The 13,409-nt window shown below is 46.2% G+C and overlaps 1 protein-coding gene across 7 annotated transcripts in view; it reads right to left on the bottom strand.

Annotated features, from left to right (window-relative positions):
* Positions 1 to 13,409, bottom strand: part of znf423 (zinc finger protein 423) — a 341,953-nt gene that overhangs the window by 35,504 nt on the left and 293,040 nt on the right. For all 7 annotated transcript variants that reach the window (XM_078400409.1, XM_078400410.1, XM_078400411.1 and 4 more), the window contains 2 exons: positions 11,726 to 11,857; positions 1,686 to 1,801 (listed from right to left, as the gene is read on the bottom strand). In XM_078400409.1, the coding sequence (XP_078256535.1) occupies positions 1,686 to 1,801; positions 11,726 to 11,857 (248 nt within the window). The remainder of the gene's footprint in view (positions 1 to 1,685; positions 1,802 to 11,725; positions 11,858 to 13,409) is intronic.

Genomic DNA, 13,409 nt, shown 5'->3' with positions numbered 1-13,409 from the left:
GTGGGGGAGGGATGGAATGCAAGGGTTACTTGAAGTTGGAGAAGTCAATGTTCATACCGCTGGGGTGTAAGCTGCCCAAGCGAAATATGAGGTGCTGTTCCTCAAATTTGCGCTGGGCCTCACTCTGACAGCGGAGGAGGCCCAGGACAGAAAGGTCAGTGTGGGATTGGGAGTTAAAATGGTTGGCCACTGGGAGATCACGTAGGCCAAGGCGGACTGAGCGTGGATGTTCAGCCATTGCTCAGTCTGCACTTGGTATCGCCGATATAAAGGAGTCCACACCGAAACCAACGGATACGAAACCAGTAGATGATGTTGGAGGAGGTGCAAGTGAACCTCTGCTTCACCTGAAAGGACTGTCGGGGTCCCTGGATGGATTTGAGGAAGGAGGGAGAGGGACTTTCATTTCTCTGTTATCACGTCCCATCGCATCACTACCCATGTCCTCCGTCTTATTTGTTTTCAATAACCCAGGTCGAAGACAAGACTTTCAACCCAAACACATCCACCATCCACCATCTTTTTTAAAGAGAAGAAATGCAAGAACTACCGCGTTTAAAAGACATAATCAGAATAGACGCATTCTACACAGATAGCAAACGTGGAGATGTGAGGATACGGAGTCCAGAGTTTTAAAAGAAGATAGACACAAAAAGCTGGAGTAACCCAGAGTGTCAGGCAGCATCTCGACAGAGAAGGAATGGGTTTCAGTTTCAGTCTAGTTTATTGTCACATGTTCCGAGGTTCAGTGAAAAGCTTTTGTTGTGTGCTAAACAGCGATGTTTCGGGTCGAGACCCTTCTTCAGACTGAGTGTCAGGGGAAAAACGAGAGACATAGACGGTGATGTAGAGATATGGAACTGGTACTAGTTTCGCTGTTGCCCTGTTGAGTTGCACTGTCTGTATAACTCGTTAAGACCTAGCCCACATCCAACAACGGACCATTGTGGGCTCCACCTTTCCTTGTTCACCGTTCCTTTTTGCATACCTTTCATTCATTTTGTTCAACGTCTCTCCTAGAACACCGTCTATGTCTCTCGTTTCCCTTTCCCCTGACTCTCAGTCTGAGGAAGGGAGTCGACCCGAAACGTCACCTAATCCTTCCTCTCTCCAGAGATGCTGCCTGTCCCGCTGAGTTACTCCAGCATTTTGTGTCTATCCTCATCGTAAACCAGCATCTGCAGTTCCTTCCGACACCAGAGTTTTAAGAGTTAGATATAAAGCTTAACAAAATGCAACCACACAAAATATTAAACACTGCAATAGTATCACAGTAAACAAGGGTAACTTCAAGCATTAAACAAACCAACAAGTCTTGATATTCTTTTTAAACCAATTTAGAAGTCCCTAAAATCAGCCTCTTGGTGGCATTAAACAAGAACAAGTAACTCAGTTCCTGTCATTAATTCAATAGTGGGTTTTTTTCCATTATAGGGTTTAAATAATCAAAAATAATTTATACGGACACACCAACAAGTCTTGATATTCTTTTTAACGCAATTTAGAAGGCCCTAGAATCAGCCTTTTGCTGGTGTTGAACAAGAACAAGTAACTAATTTCCTGTCTTAATAATCCAGTGGTGTTTTTGTTTTTCATTATACGTTTTCACTTTCGTCTTTTTTAAATAATGAAAAATAACGATACGGGGTTAAATCATGAAAACCGCCCGCGTTTCTCGAGCTTACCTGAAGTTCGGTCTGAAAGAAGAATTTCTGCGGACACTGCGAACAGTCGTAAATCTTATCTTCTTGCCCGTGAACTGCGAAGATGTGCTGCTGCAATTTGTTTGCCTGCACGAAGACTGGAAATAATTGAACGTGATCAGAGGTTGCATCTGATGCAGAAAGTTGCACGCCTATTATTACCACAATGAGCCAAATCCCCCACAGACCTTGTGATATTTATCAATAAATCATTCTTTTTTTCTTTTTGTTTCACTAAATTTAATTTGCTATGTAGACGATATCAATAATTTAACGTCTCAAGACTGGAGTTTCACTTATTTATAACGTCTTGCATACTGGGGCTCTCTTTGGTCGACCCAGGCAGGTGTGTACACTGGTTCTTGCCCCTGCTCTATCCATATAGAATCATCATTAACTGATTTCACATCTATATACTAAAACTCTCGTTTGTTTGTTTGTTTGTTCCTGAACAACAGCCAAAACGGTACAATTTTAGGCCCACCTTACTCACCGTCATCCCTTTGGTGCTAATGGAAGAAGTTTCATTGAAATCGGTGTTATATTCTTAAAGTTATTCACATTTTAAAGTTTAAATCTATCTCCTAGGGAGGGAGGGGGGAGGGAGGGGGGTGGAGGGAGGCGAGGAGGAGGGAGGGAGGGAGGGGAGGCGAGGGAAAGGGGGAGGAGGAGGGGGAGAGGGGGAGGGGAGGTGGGAGGGGGAAGGGGGAGCGGGAGGGGCGTGGGGGGTTGGGGGGGAGAGGGTGCTGCACCAATGCAGGAGAGGTTTGGGCCCAACGGGTCCACTTGGTCTAGTAAATTATAAAATCTAAATGCTGCCACATATATGAGGCTGTTTTTTTTTCAAGATCAGTAATTATGGGGATAATTGTAGATGTAACCATAGTTACGGGGTCAATGGGAGGAGAATGGGGTTGAGTGGGAAATAAGAGTCTAGGACTAGAGGGCACAGCCTCAAAAATTAAAGGACGTTCCTTCAGGAAGGAGATGAGGAGGAATTTCTTTGGTCAGTGGGTGGTGAATCTGTGGAATTCTTTGCCACAAACAACTGTGGAGGCCAAGTCCGTGGATATTTTGATGGCAGAGAGAGATAGATTCTCGATTAGTGCGGGTGTCAGGGGTTATGGGGAGAAGGCAGGAGAATGGTGTTGAGAGAGAGAGAGATAGATCAGCCATGATTGAATGGCGGAGTAGACTTGATGGGCCCAATGGCCTAATTCTGCTCCTGTCACTTATGAACTTGTGAACAAACCTGCACGTCTTTGGAGCGTGGGGGGGAAACGGGAGCAGGCGGGGAAAACCCACGAGGGTGACGGGGGGGGAACGTACGGACAGCACCCGTGGTCAGGATCGAACCCGGGTCCCTGGCGCTGTGAGACAGCAACTCTACCGCCGCGCCAACCGTACCATTGCCGCCCAAAAGATGCTGCTAATTGAGCTGGAGAAGCTCTCCCGTGTACGTGTGTGGAGCGGCTGATATTGTGCACACCATAATGCTTCAATTTCATGAAATGTTGTGAATTTTACCACACTGCACAGGGTTTCATCTGATACCCCCCCCCCCCCCCAGGCAAAACTGCCAATTTGGAGCATCTCAGTGGGTTAATATAACTTAAATATGGAGGTCAGCAGCTGGCTATTAACATTTATACACAGATCTATGCCAGTATGGGTGCAAATGCATTGGGAGAATCAATTATTATATCAACCAGCAGCAGCATCTCTCACTGAATGCTATGACTTTAGTCATTACTTTAGACTTTAGAGACACAGCGCGGAAACAGGCCCTTCGGCCCACTGAGCTCACACCAACCACGATCACCCGCACACTAACACTATCCTACACACACTGGGGACAATTGGCAATTTTAACAAAGGCAATTATCCTACACACCTGCACGTCTTTGGAGTGTGGGAGGAAACCGGAGCACCCGGGGAAAACCCACGTGGTCACAGGGAGAACGTACACACTCCGTACAGACAGCACGCGTGGTCAGGGTCGAACTCTGGCGCTGTAAGGCAGCAACTCTACCGCTGCGCCACCGTGCCGCCCCAGTCCAGTGCTTTAGTTTTCAGCAGTTGCAATCGTCCCCGGGGGCACACAATGGCACTTTGTCCAATTTCCAGTGATCCAATTAAAACCGAGTTCCCCCACATCCTCGTTTGAAATTCAAACTCCAGCTGTAAAAACACCGGGACTTTTCTTGCCTTTGCTTTGCTTCACAATCTGGTTTCCCCCCCCCAAATGCAGATGTGCAAAGATCAAGTGACGATGCCAGTTGTATAAGTTTATTTGTGAACTCGCGTAATAGGGCGATTAATGCGGAAAAACCCTCGAAAATGAACCGCACACCGTGAGCAGAAGACAGCTGAAGCTGTGGGGAATGCAGAGTTGAACTCTGACATTGGTGTTTTCAAGACGACACGGTGGCGCAGCGGTAGAGTTGCTGCCTTGCAGCGCCAGAGACCTGGGTTCCATCCTCACGACGGGTGCTGTCTGTACGGAGTTTGTACTTTCTCCCCTTGACCTGCGTGGGTTTTCTCCGGGTGCTCCGGTTTCCTCCCGCACTCCAAAGACGTGCAGGTTTGTAGGTTAACTGGCTTTCTGTAAATTGTAACTTGCCCCTAGTCTGTGTCGGATAGTGTTAGTGTGCGGGGATCGCTGGTCGGCGCGGACTCGGTGGGCCGAAGGGCCTGTTTACACGTTGTAACTCTACACTAAACTAAGATAGATAAGTTACTGTCTGAAAAGCAAGGGCAGATATTAAATTAGCTCATATTCTTTGCATTCTTTTGGAGTACTCAAACCTCGTCCAAAAGCAACAAAATTAAACACTAATTAAAAATCAACAGCAGCAATTTAAACCCTTTAAAGTGGCTCAGCATAAGTCATCCAGATAACCCTCTCTCACGGCCGGTCAACAATTACATCTGCGGCCTTCAAAGGACTCTATTCCAGCCTAAAGTCAGGAAATCTGACTATTACATTTGGAAGGAAAGTAAAACTATTCCACGAAAGGTATTAAGAATTTAATAGATCTGAAAGGTTTTCTGAAGTTAATTTCTGATGAAGAGTGCAGTATCTGAGAAACCCACCAAACCACTAAACGTTATTCACGTTATTCCCTTTATCATGTATCTGTACACAGTGGACGGCTCAATTGTAATCGTGTACAGTCGCTGACAGGTTAGCACGCAACAAAAAGCTTTTCACTGTACCTCGGTACACGTGACAAATAAACTAAACTCAAACCCCAAACCTTTGGGATCAGAAGAAGATATTGCTCATGCAGATAGACACATCAAGCTGGAGTAACTCAGCGGGACAGGCAGCATCTCTGGAGAGAAGGAATGGGTGACGCTTCGGGTCGAGATTTAAATGCAGCATTTAAATGGAAATAAAATTCAGCCGGGCGCATGGCACAGTGCACTGCACGAGTTTTATTTGCACTTGAGGTTGGAAAAGGGACTGGAGGTTGGTATGTAGTAGCAAGACGAAGGAATGCAAGACCTGAGCTCAAGAGAAAACCTGATATGGATCAACGTAACTGTAGACACACTGTGCTGGAATCATATAGATCATATCGATCCACAGAGGTGTCGTATCAACCCATATGTTGAAATACACAGAACAGTACATCAGTCCGCCTAGACCTATATGATCTCCAGGTTGCAAAACACTTTAACTCCCCCTCCCATCCACTCACTGACCTTTCTGTCCTGGGCCTCCTCCATTGTCAGAGTGGGGCCCAGCGCAATTGGAAGAACAGCACCTCATATTTCGCTTGGGCAGCTTACACCCCAGTGGAATACAAAAAAAGTAACAATGATAAAGGAAACAGGCCATTGTCAGCTGTTTCTTGGGTGAAAACGAGAAGCTTGAAGCGACTTGGGTGGGGGGGGGGGGGGGGGGGGGGGGGGGTGTAGAGAGAGGGAATGCCGGGGTTACTTGTAGTTAGAGAAATCAATATTCACACCACTGGGCTGCAAGCTGCCCAAGCGAAATATGAGATGCTGTTCCTACAATTTGGCAAATCTCAAACTTGAACTTGAACAAATTTTATTTGCCAAGTATGTACACATACGCCTTGGTGCTCTGCTCGCAAGTAACAACATGACATACAGTAAACAATTGAGAATAAAACATAAAACATATTATATTATATTATAATATTTATCTCCTCCACACCCTTCCCAAAGCCTCCACTTCCTTCCAGTAAAGGGGAGACCAGAACTGCACGCAATACTCAGATCAGTATGGGCGCCATTTGGACAAGTCTACTGCCTTTGTCCTTTTTGGTGTTTTAGTTCTCCTCCTCTCTTAGCTGAAGAAAGGTCTCGACCCGAAACGTCACCCATTCCTTCTCTCCTGAGATGCTGCCTGACCTGCTGAGTTACTTCTCCATTGTCATAGTGAGGCCCAGCGCAAATTGGAGGAGCAGCATCTCATAATTCGCTTGGGCAGTTTACACCCCAGCGGTATGAACATTGACTTCTCTAATTTCAGATAGTTCCTCAGCCCCTCTCTTTCCCCTCCCCCTTCCCAGTTCTCCCAGTGTCGTCCTGCCTCCTACTACATCCCGTCTTTGTCCCGCCCCCCTCCCCTGACACCAGTCTGAAGAAGGGTCTCGACCCGAAACGTCACCCATTCCTTCTCTCCTGAGATGCTGCCTGACCTGCTGAGTTACTCCAGCATTTTGTGATACCTCCAGCAATCACAGTGCTTGTATCCGTCCTCTTTCTGGTCAGTTTGCCCTCTGTGCATTTTATTTCTCAGCATGGGACTCCTGCCAAATTGTCATACCTTCGATTTGTACTAGACAGTCAGGGCCTTTTTTCATCTGGGTGGAAGACTAGAGGGCTTGGCTTGAAGGTGAGAAGGGCAAAGTGCAGAGGAGATGTGTGGGGAAAGTTTATTTTTACACAGGGGATGGTGGGTGCCAGGGGAGAGCAGGGAGGCAGATACGACAGTGGCATTTAGGAGGCTTTTGGAGGCACTTGGACTTGCAGGAAATGGAGGGGATATGGATCGCGCGCAGGCAGAAAGGGATTAGTTTAACTGAGCTCCACGTTCGGCATAGACATTGTGGGCCGAAGGGCCTGTTCCTGTGCTGTACTTATCCATGTTCTATGTTCCAGACCATGGCACATGGATCATACTTTATTCAGGCACGGATTGCTTCATTTTCTAAGGAGTTGCATCTGGAATTAATCGTTGTGTAATTATCAGCAAATATCTCCTTTTCTGACTTCGCTGTGGGTGAAGCCGCTGAAGATGGATGGGCATCAAGGTCCACGGGAAACTACCTCCAGTGATGTCCTGAATGTTGCAAAACCAACTTCCGACTTTCAATAAACTTAAGAGTCATAGAGTGATACAGTGTTGGAACAGGCCCTTTGACCCAGCTTGCCCACACCGACCAACATGTCCCATCTAGACTAGTCCCACCTGCCTGCGCTTGGCCCATGTCCCACCAAACCCGTCCTATCCATGTACCTGTCTAACTGTTTCTTAAACGCTGTGATAGTCCCAGCTTCAACTACCTCCTCTGGCAGCTCGTTCCATACACCCACCACCCTTTGTGTGTGAATGTTACCCCTCAGGTTCCTATTAAGTCCTTCCCCCCTCACCTTAAACATATGCCCTCTGGTTCCCGATTTCCCCACTCTGGACAAGGAAGTCTGTGTGTCTACCCGATCTATTCCTCTCATGATTTTATATCTCAGGTCTCTTTGAACCTCAGCCCAACGCTGCCTCACTGTAATGATCACCCAATGCCAATTGGTGCCTTTCAGTTTGTGTCATAACCAACAACCAGTAAGAAAGAAATATAGGAACAAATGAATCAGCAAATATAAAAAGCTGTAAACACATTTGAGCCATATTAAAGCCTTCATGTATTTCCTGTTTTAATTTTGACTTGACTTCCAGCTATCACAGCTGAAGAAGGATCTCGACCCAAAACGTCACCCATTCCTTCTCTCCTGAGATGCTGCCTGACCTGCTGAGTTACTCCAGAATTTGGTGATACCTCCAGCAATCACAGTGCTTGTATCCGTCCTCTTTCTGGTCAGTTTGCCCTCTGTGCATTTTATTTCTCTTTGGTAATTCAGCACGGGACTCCTCCCGCCAAATTATTTTAAAATCCCACCCATAACATTAGGGTGGCACAGTGGCGCAGCAGGTAGAGCAGCCGCCTCACAGCGCCAGACACCCTGGGTTCGATCCTGATCTCAGCCACTGTCTGTCTGTGGAGTTTGCACGTTCTCCCTTGGACCGCGTGGGTTTCCACCGGGTGCTCTGGTTTCCTCCCTCTTCCCAAAGATGTGCGGGTTTGGAGGTTAATTGGCCCTCTGTAAAATGTACCAAGTGTGTGGAGATTGGATGCGCAAGTGGGGCAACATAGTGTGAACGGGTGATCGCTGGTCGACATGGACTCTTTGGGATGAAAGGCCTGTTTCCATCGAAGATAGACACAAAATGCTGGAGTTACCCAGGGGGTCAGGCAGCATCTCTGGAGAGAAGGATTGGGTGACGTTTCAGGTCGAGAGTCAGGGGAGAGGGAAGCTAGAGGTATGAAAAGGTTCAGAACCCCCCCCAAATCAGAGCTGGCACCGATGGCCAAGGAAAGGTAGAGCCCACAATGGTCCATTGTTGGCTATGGACGAGGAGGTAACAAAGGCATAGGAACAGTGAAACTAGCAGGATAACTAAGGTGGGAGAGGGATGGAGAGAGAGGGAATGTAAGGGTTACTTGAAATTAGAGAAAACTATATTCATACCGTTGGGGTGTAAGCTGCCCAAGTGAAATATGAGGTGCTGTTCCTCCAATTTGCGTTGGGCCTCAGTCTGACAGTGGAGGAGGCCCAGGAGAGAAAGGTCAGTGTGGGAATGGGAGGGGGAGTTAAAATATTTGGCAACCGGCCAGTTTACATGCGGTATCGTTCAATCAATCAATGCAAACACTAATTAGTTATATGAATGAAGGGCAAGAGGGTCCTAGTCTGTTATAAAACAAGACGTTGACCACAGATAGACACAAGATGCTGGAGTAACTCATCGGGACAGGTAGCATCTCTGGAGAGAAGGAATGGGTGACATTTCGAGTTGACCCAAAACATCGCCCATTCCTTCTCTCCAGAGATGCTGCCTGTCCCGCTGAGTTACTCCAGCATTTTGTGCCTATCTTCGGTTTAAACCAGCATCTGCAGTTCCTTCCTGCACAATGCAGTTGTACAGGGGATGGGTGAGACCACACCTGGAGTATAGCGTACAGTTTTGGACTCCTAATCTGAGGAAAGACATTCTTGCCATAGAGGGAGTACAGAGAAGGTTCACCAGATTGATTCCTGGGATGGCAGGACTTTCATATGAAGAAAGACTGGATAGACTCGGCTTGTACTCGCTGGAATTTAGAAGATTATGGGGGGATCTTATAGAAACTTACAAAATTCTTAAGGGGTTGGACAGGCTAGATGCAGGAAGATTGTTCCCGATGTTGGGGAAGTCCAGAACAAGGGGTCACAGTTTAAGGATAAGGGGGAAGACTTTTAGGACCGAGATGAGAATTTTTTTTTTCACACAGAGAGTGGTGAATCTGTGGAATTCTCTGCCACAGAAGGTAGTTGAGGCCAGTTCATTGGCTATATTTAAGAGGGAGTTAGATGTGGCCCTTGTGGCTAAAGGGATCAGGGGGTATGGAGAGAAGGCAGGTACGGGATACTGAGTTGGATGATATTGAATGGCGGTGCAGGCTCGAAGGGCCGAATGGCCTACTCCTGCACCTATTTTCTATGTTTCTATGTTTCTAAGACCTTGACCACATTGGTTTTGTGATTGTTTGACCGCGTGGTTTTGTCCCGCCAACCTGTTGTCAAACAATTACACCGTCACTAATCTGTACCTGAACTCTTCATGCTCTTGCATCCGCTCCATTTCTCTCACTGCCCCTCACCAAATAAAAATCTATCAACTCCGTCCCGAAACCACCAATTATCTCAGTATTCACAACTGCTTGGGAAAAGAACAAGCGCGTTCCAATGTTCGTGCACTTCCTGGCTTCCTCCTACATGGGTCTATTTTTGAAATTGCTCAAATGTTTTTGAACGCAAGCCAGAGCAAATTGTTTCTCTGAATCCTACCTTGTGAATCCTCGTAAAACTTAAAACACCTTAATCAGGTCACCCCTCCATCTTCTATGCTCACGAGAATATAAGCTGAGATCTACAACGCACTGCCAATTCCCACAGCTCAATGCACAATCCAAACCCCATCTCACCAAGGAACTGACCAAATGAAACACAACTTCCCCCCTTCCTTAACTACAGTCCCGTGGGATAAAGGCCAACGTTCCATGGGGGTTTTCTGATTACTTTTTGGATCTGTGCTTTAGTTTCCAAAGATTTGCGCATTTAAATTCCAAAGCGGAAAAAATGCTTCCACATTTGGTGATGATCCTGTAGAAAGGTATCATCAAAATATATCAACAGAATGCAGTGTTGGATAAAGTGACACATAGAGTCATAAAGCACGCCAACAGGCCGTTCGGCCCACTTGTCCATGCCGACCAAGATGCTCCATCTACCTAGTCCCACCTATGTTTCACCCATATCCTTCTAAACCTTTCCTATCCATGTACCTGTCCAAATGCCTTTTAAATGTTGTTACATTACCTGCCTCAACTACATCCTCTGGCCAGCCACCAACCTGTGTGAGAAAAATGCCCCTTTGGTTCCTATTAAATCTTTTCCCCCTCACATTAAACCTAAGTCCTCTGGTTCCTAATTTCCCGACTATGGGATAAAGACTCTGTTCATTCCATGTTACAAAACTTAAACTGAAAGTTCGTGAATATATATCTTTTCAATAAATATATTAACATTCAGCAACACATGCAGTGGAGAACACACCAAAAAGTCAAAACATTTAAAACCATTTTTCTGATCATTTAGTTCAGGTACAGTGAATTGCTTTTGTTGCGTGCTAACCAGTCAGCAGAAAGACAATACATGATTACAATCGAGCCATTACAGTGTTTAGATACATGATAAGGGAATTAGTGGCAGCTTGTTCCAACATCCACCACCCTTTGTGTGAAAAAGTTACCCCTCGGATTCCTATTAAATCTTTTCACCTTCACCTTGAACCTATATCCTCTGGTCCTCGATTCCCCTATTCTGGGCAAAAGACTGTGCATCTACCCAATCTATTCCTCTCATTATTTTTATACAACTCTATACGATCACCCCTCATCCTCCTGCGCTCCAAGGAGTCCAAGCCTGCTCAACCTCTCCCTACAGCTCAGACCCTCGACCCCTGGCAACATCCTCGTAAATCTTCTCTGCACCCTTTCCAACTCGTCAACATCTTTCCTGTAACATGGTGCCCAGAACTGAACACAATACTCTAAATACGGCCTCACCAAATGCGGTCTTATATAACTGCAACATGACCTCCCAACTATATGCATATGATTCAAATATTTGAAGAAGGGTCTCGCACTGAAACGTCACCCATTCCTTATCACCATGGATGCTGAGTTACTCCAGCAGTTTGTGTCTGTCTTTGAAAACTATAGACAATAGACAATAGGTGCAGGAGGAGGCCATTCGGCCCTTCGAGCCAGCACCGCCATTCAATGTGATCATGGCTGATCATTCTCAATCAGTACCCCGTTCCTGCCTTCTCCCCATACCCCCTGACTCCGCTATCCTTAAGAGCTCTATCTAGCTCTCTCTTGAATGCATTCAGAGAATTGGCCTCCACTGCCTTCTGAGGCAGCGAATTCCACAGATTCACAACCGTGAATCTACACCCATTCCTCCTCTCCAGAGATGCTGCCTGTCCCGCTGAGTTATTCTAGCATTTTGTGCCTGTTTTCGGTGTAAACCAGCATCTGCAGTTCCTTCCTCAAATATTTTCAGATTCAAACAAAATTCTGTGAGTCATCACATTTAACAATGTATGTCTCCCTACACAAAGGTGAAATTGGTTAATATAGATTCAATTAGGTGCATCTTACCTGTGAAACACACTGGGCATTTAAAAGTGCCTCCCATTCCTTCGAAACTGTGTTCGATCAGGTGACATAGAAGCTTTGCAGGCGAGTCAAACATCTGATTACACAGTTTGCATTCATGATTGATTCCTTCCTCTGCAAAGTTCAAATAATACAACTATTAGTTAAAAGAAATGCAAAGCAGGAGTGGAGTTGTCAATATACACTAAATTAACAGTCTAATCCAATCCTGGCAAAATCCAAACTATGCGAAATCACTCACAATGAAAACATGGACAATCTTTCATCCGTCTGAAGAAAGGATTCCGACTCGAAATGTCACCTTTAGTTTAGTTTACTTTAGAGACACAGCGCGGAAACAGGCCCTTCGGCCCACCGAGTCCGCACCGACCAGTGATCCCCGCAAACTCACACTACCCTTCACACACCAGGGACAATTTTACATTTATACCAGGCCAATTAACCTACAAACCTGTAGGTCTTTGGAGCCTGGGGGAAAACTGAAGATCTCAGAGAAAACCCACGCAGGTCACGGGGAGAACGTGCAAACTTCCTACAGACAAGCACCCGTGGTCAGGATCGAACCCGGGTCTCTGGTGCTGTAAGGCAGCAACTCTACCGCTAGTCCCATCTACACTAGACCCACCCGCATGCATTTGGTCCATATCCCTCTAAATTTGTCCTATCCATGTACTTGTCTAATTGCTTCTTAAACATTGCGATAGTCCCTGCCTCAACCACTTCTTCTGGTAGCTCGTTCCATACACCCACCACCCTTTGTGTGAAAAAGTTACCCTTCAGTTTCCTATTAAATCTTTCCCCCCTCACCTTAAACCTACGTCCTCTGGCTTTCGATTCCCCTACTCTGGGCAAGCGGCTCTGTGCGTCTGCCCGATCTATTCTTCTCATGATTTTTGTAAACCTGTATCAGATCACCCCTCACCCCTCCACACACCCACCAACCTTTGTGTGAAAACCTTTAATACTCTTTCAGTTTGGTTCCATCACCAGGAGCCGCTACGTTTGTGTGTGTGTGCGTTTATTTTATGTCCACATTATGTCCTCAATCGGCAGTCAGCATTCGTGCCTGGCCACGGACAAAATGCATTATGCACCTGCATGCAATGTGGAAAGCTGAGAAAGCAATCACTGGCTGAAAGTATAAATCAACATGTGCCTAAACCCAAAACCACAATTGCATTGTGCCTGGTACTAAATTCCAAGGTTTGGGAATGTCTTTGGCAGCTGAAGATGAGCATTTGGAGCCGACAGATTTCTCACTTGCTATCGGGGTTTGATGACAGCAGATTAGGGTCCCGCTGAGCCTGGGTAACTGCTTGTCACCAAACCAGGATTAGTTGCATTGACCGCAGATGTTTTCGATTGGACCAAACTAGTTCCTTCCGTACCATGCTTTTGGAAGCTGTGTGGGGCAGAGACTGAGAGTACCAACGCCACGACATGTTGATATGTTCTGCCTTTAACGTGTGTGGCGTACCCTGCGGGCGGCGGTAGTTTATTGTCCCGTGCAGCGAGAAGCTTTGCCAGTGAAAAGATTCGATGATAAATCATCACATTACATTTCAATTTCAGGGACGGGTCGAGCAGATTGTTTTCTGACTCCACGTGTAGGAAGGAACTGCAAATGCTGGTTTAAACCGAATATAGGCACAAAATGCTGGAGTAA

The sequence above is a fragment of the Rhinoraja longicauda genome, chromosome 6 (genome assembly GCF_053455715.1).
Source record: "Rhinoraja longicauda isolate Sanriku21f chromosome 6, sRhiLon1.1, whole genome shotgun sequence".
NCBI classification, from domain to species: Eukaryota; Metazoa; Chordata; class Chondrichthyes; order Rajiformes; family Arhynchobatidae; genus Rhinoraja; species Rhinoraja longicauda.
Note: the sequence above shows the minus strand (reverse complement) of the source record. Positions and strands in the feature narration are given on the sequence as shown.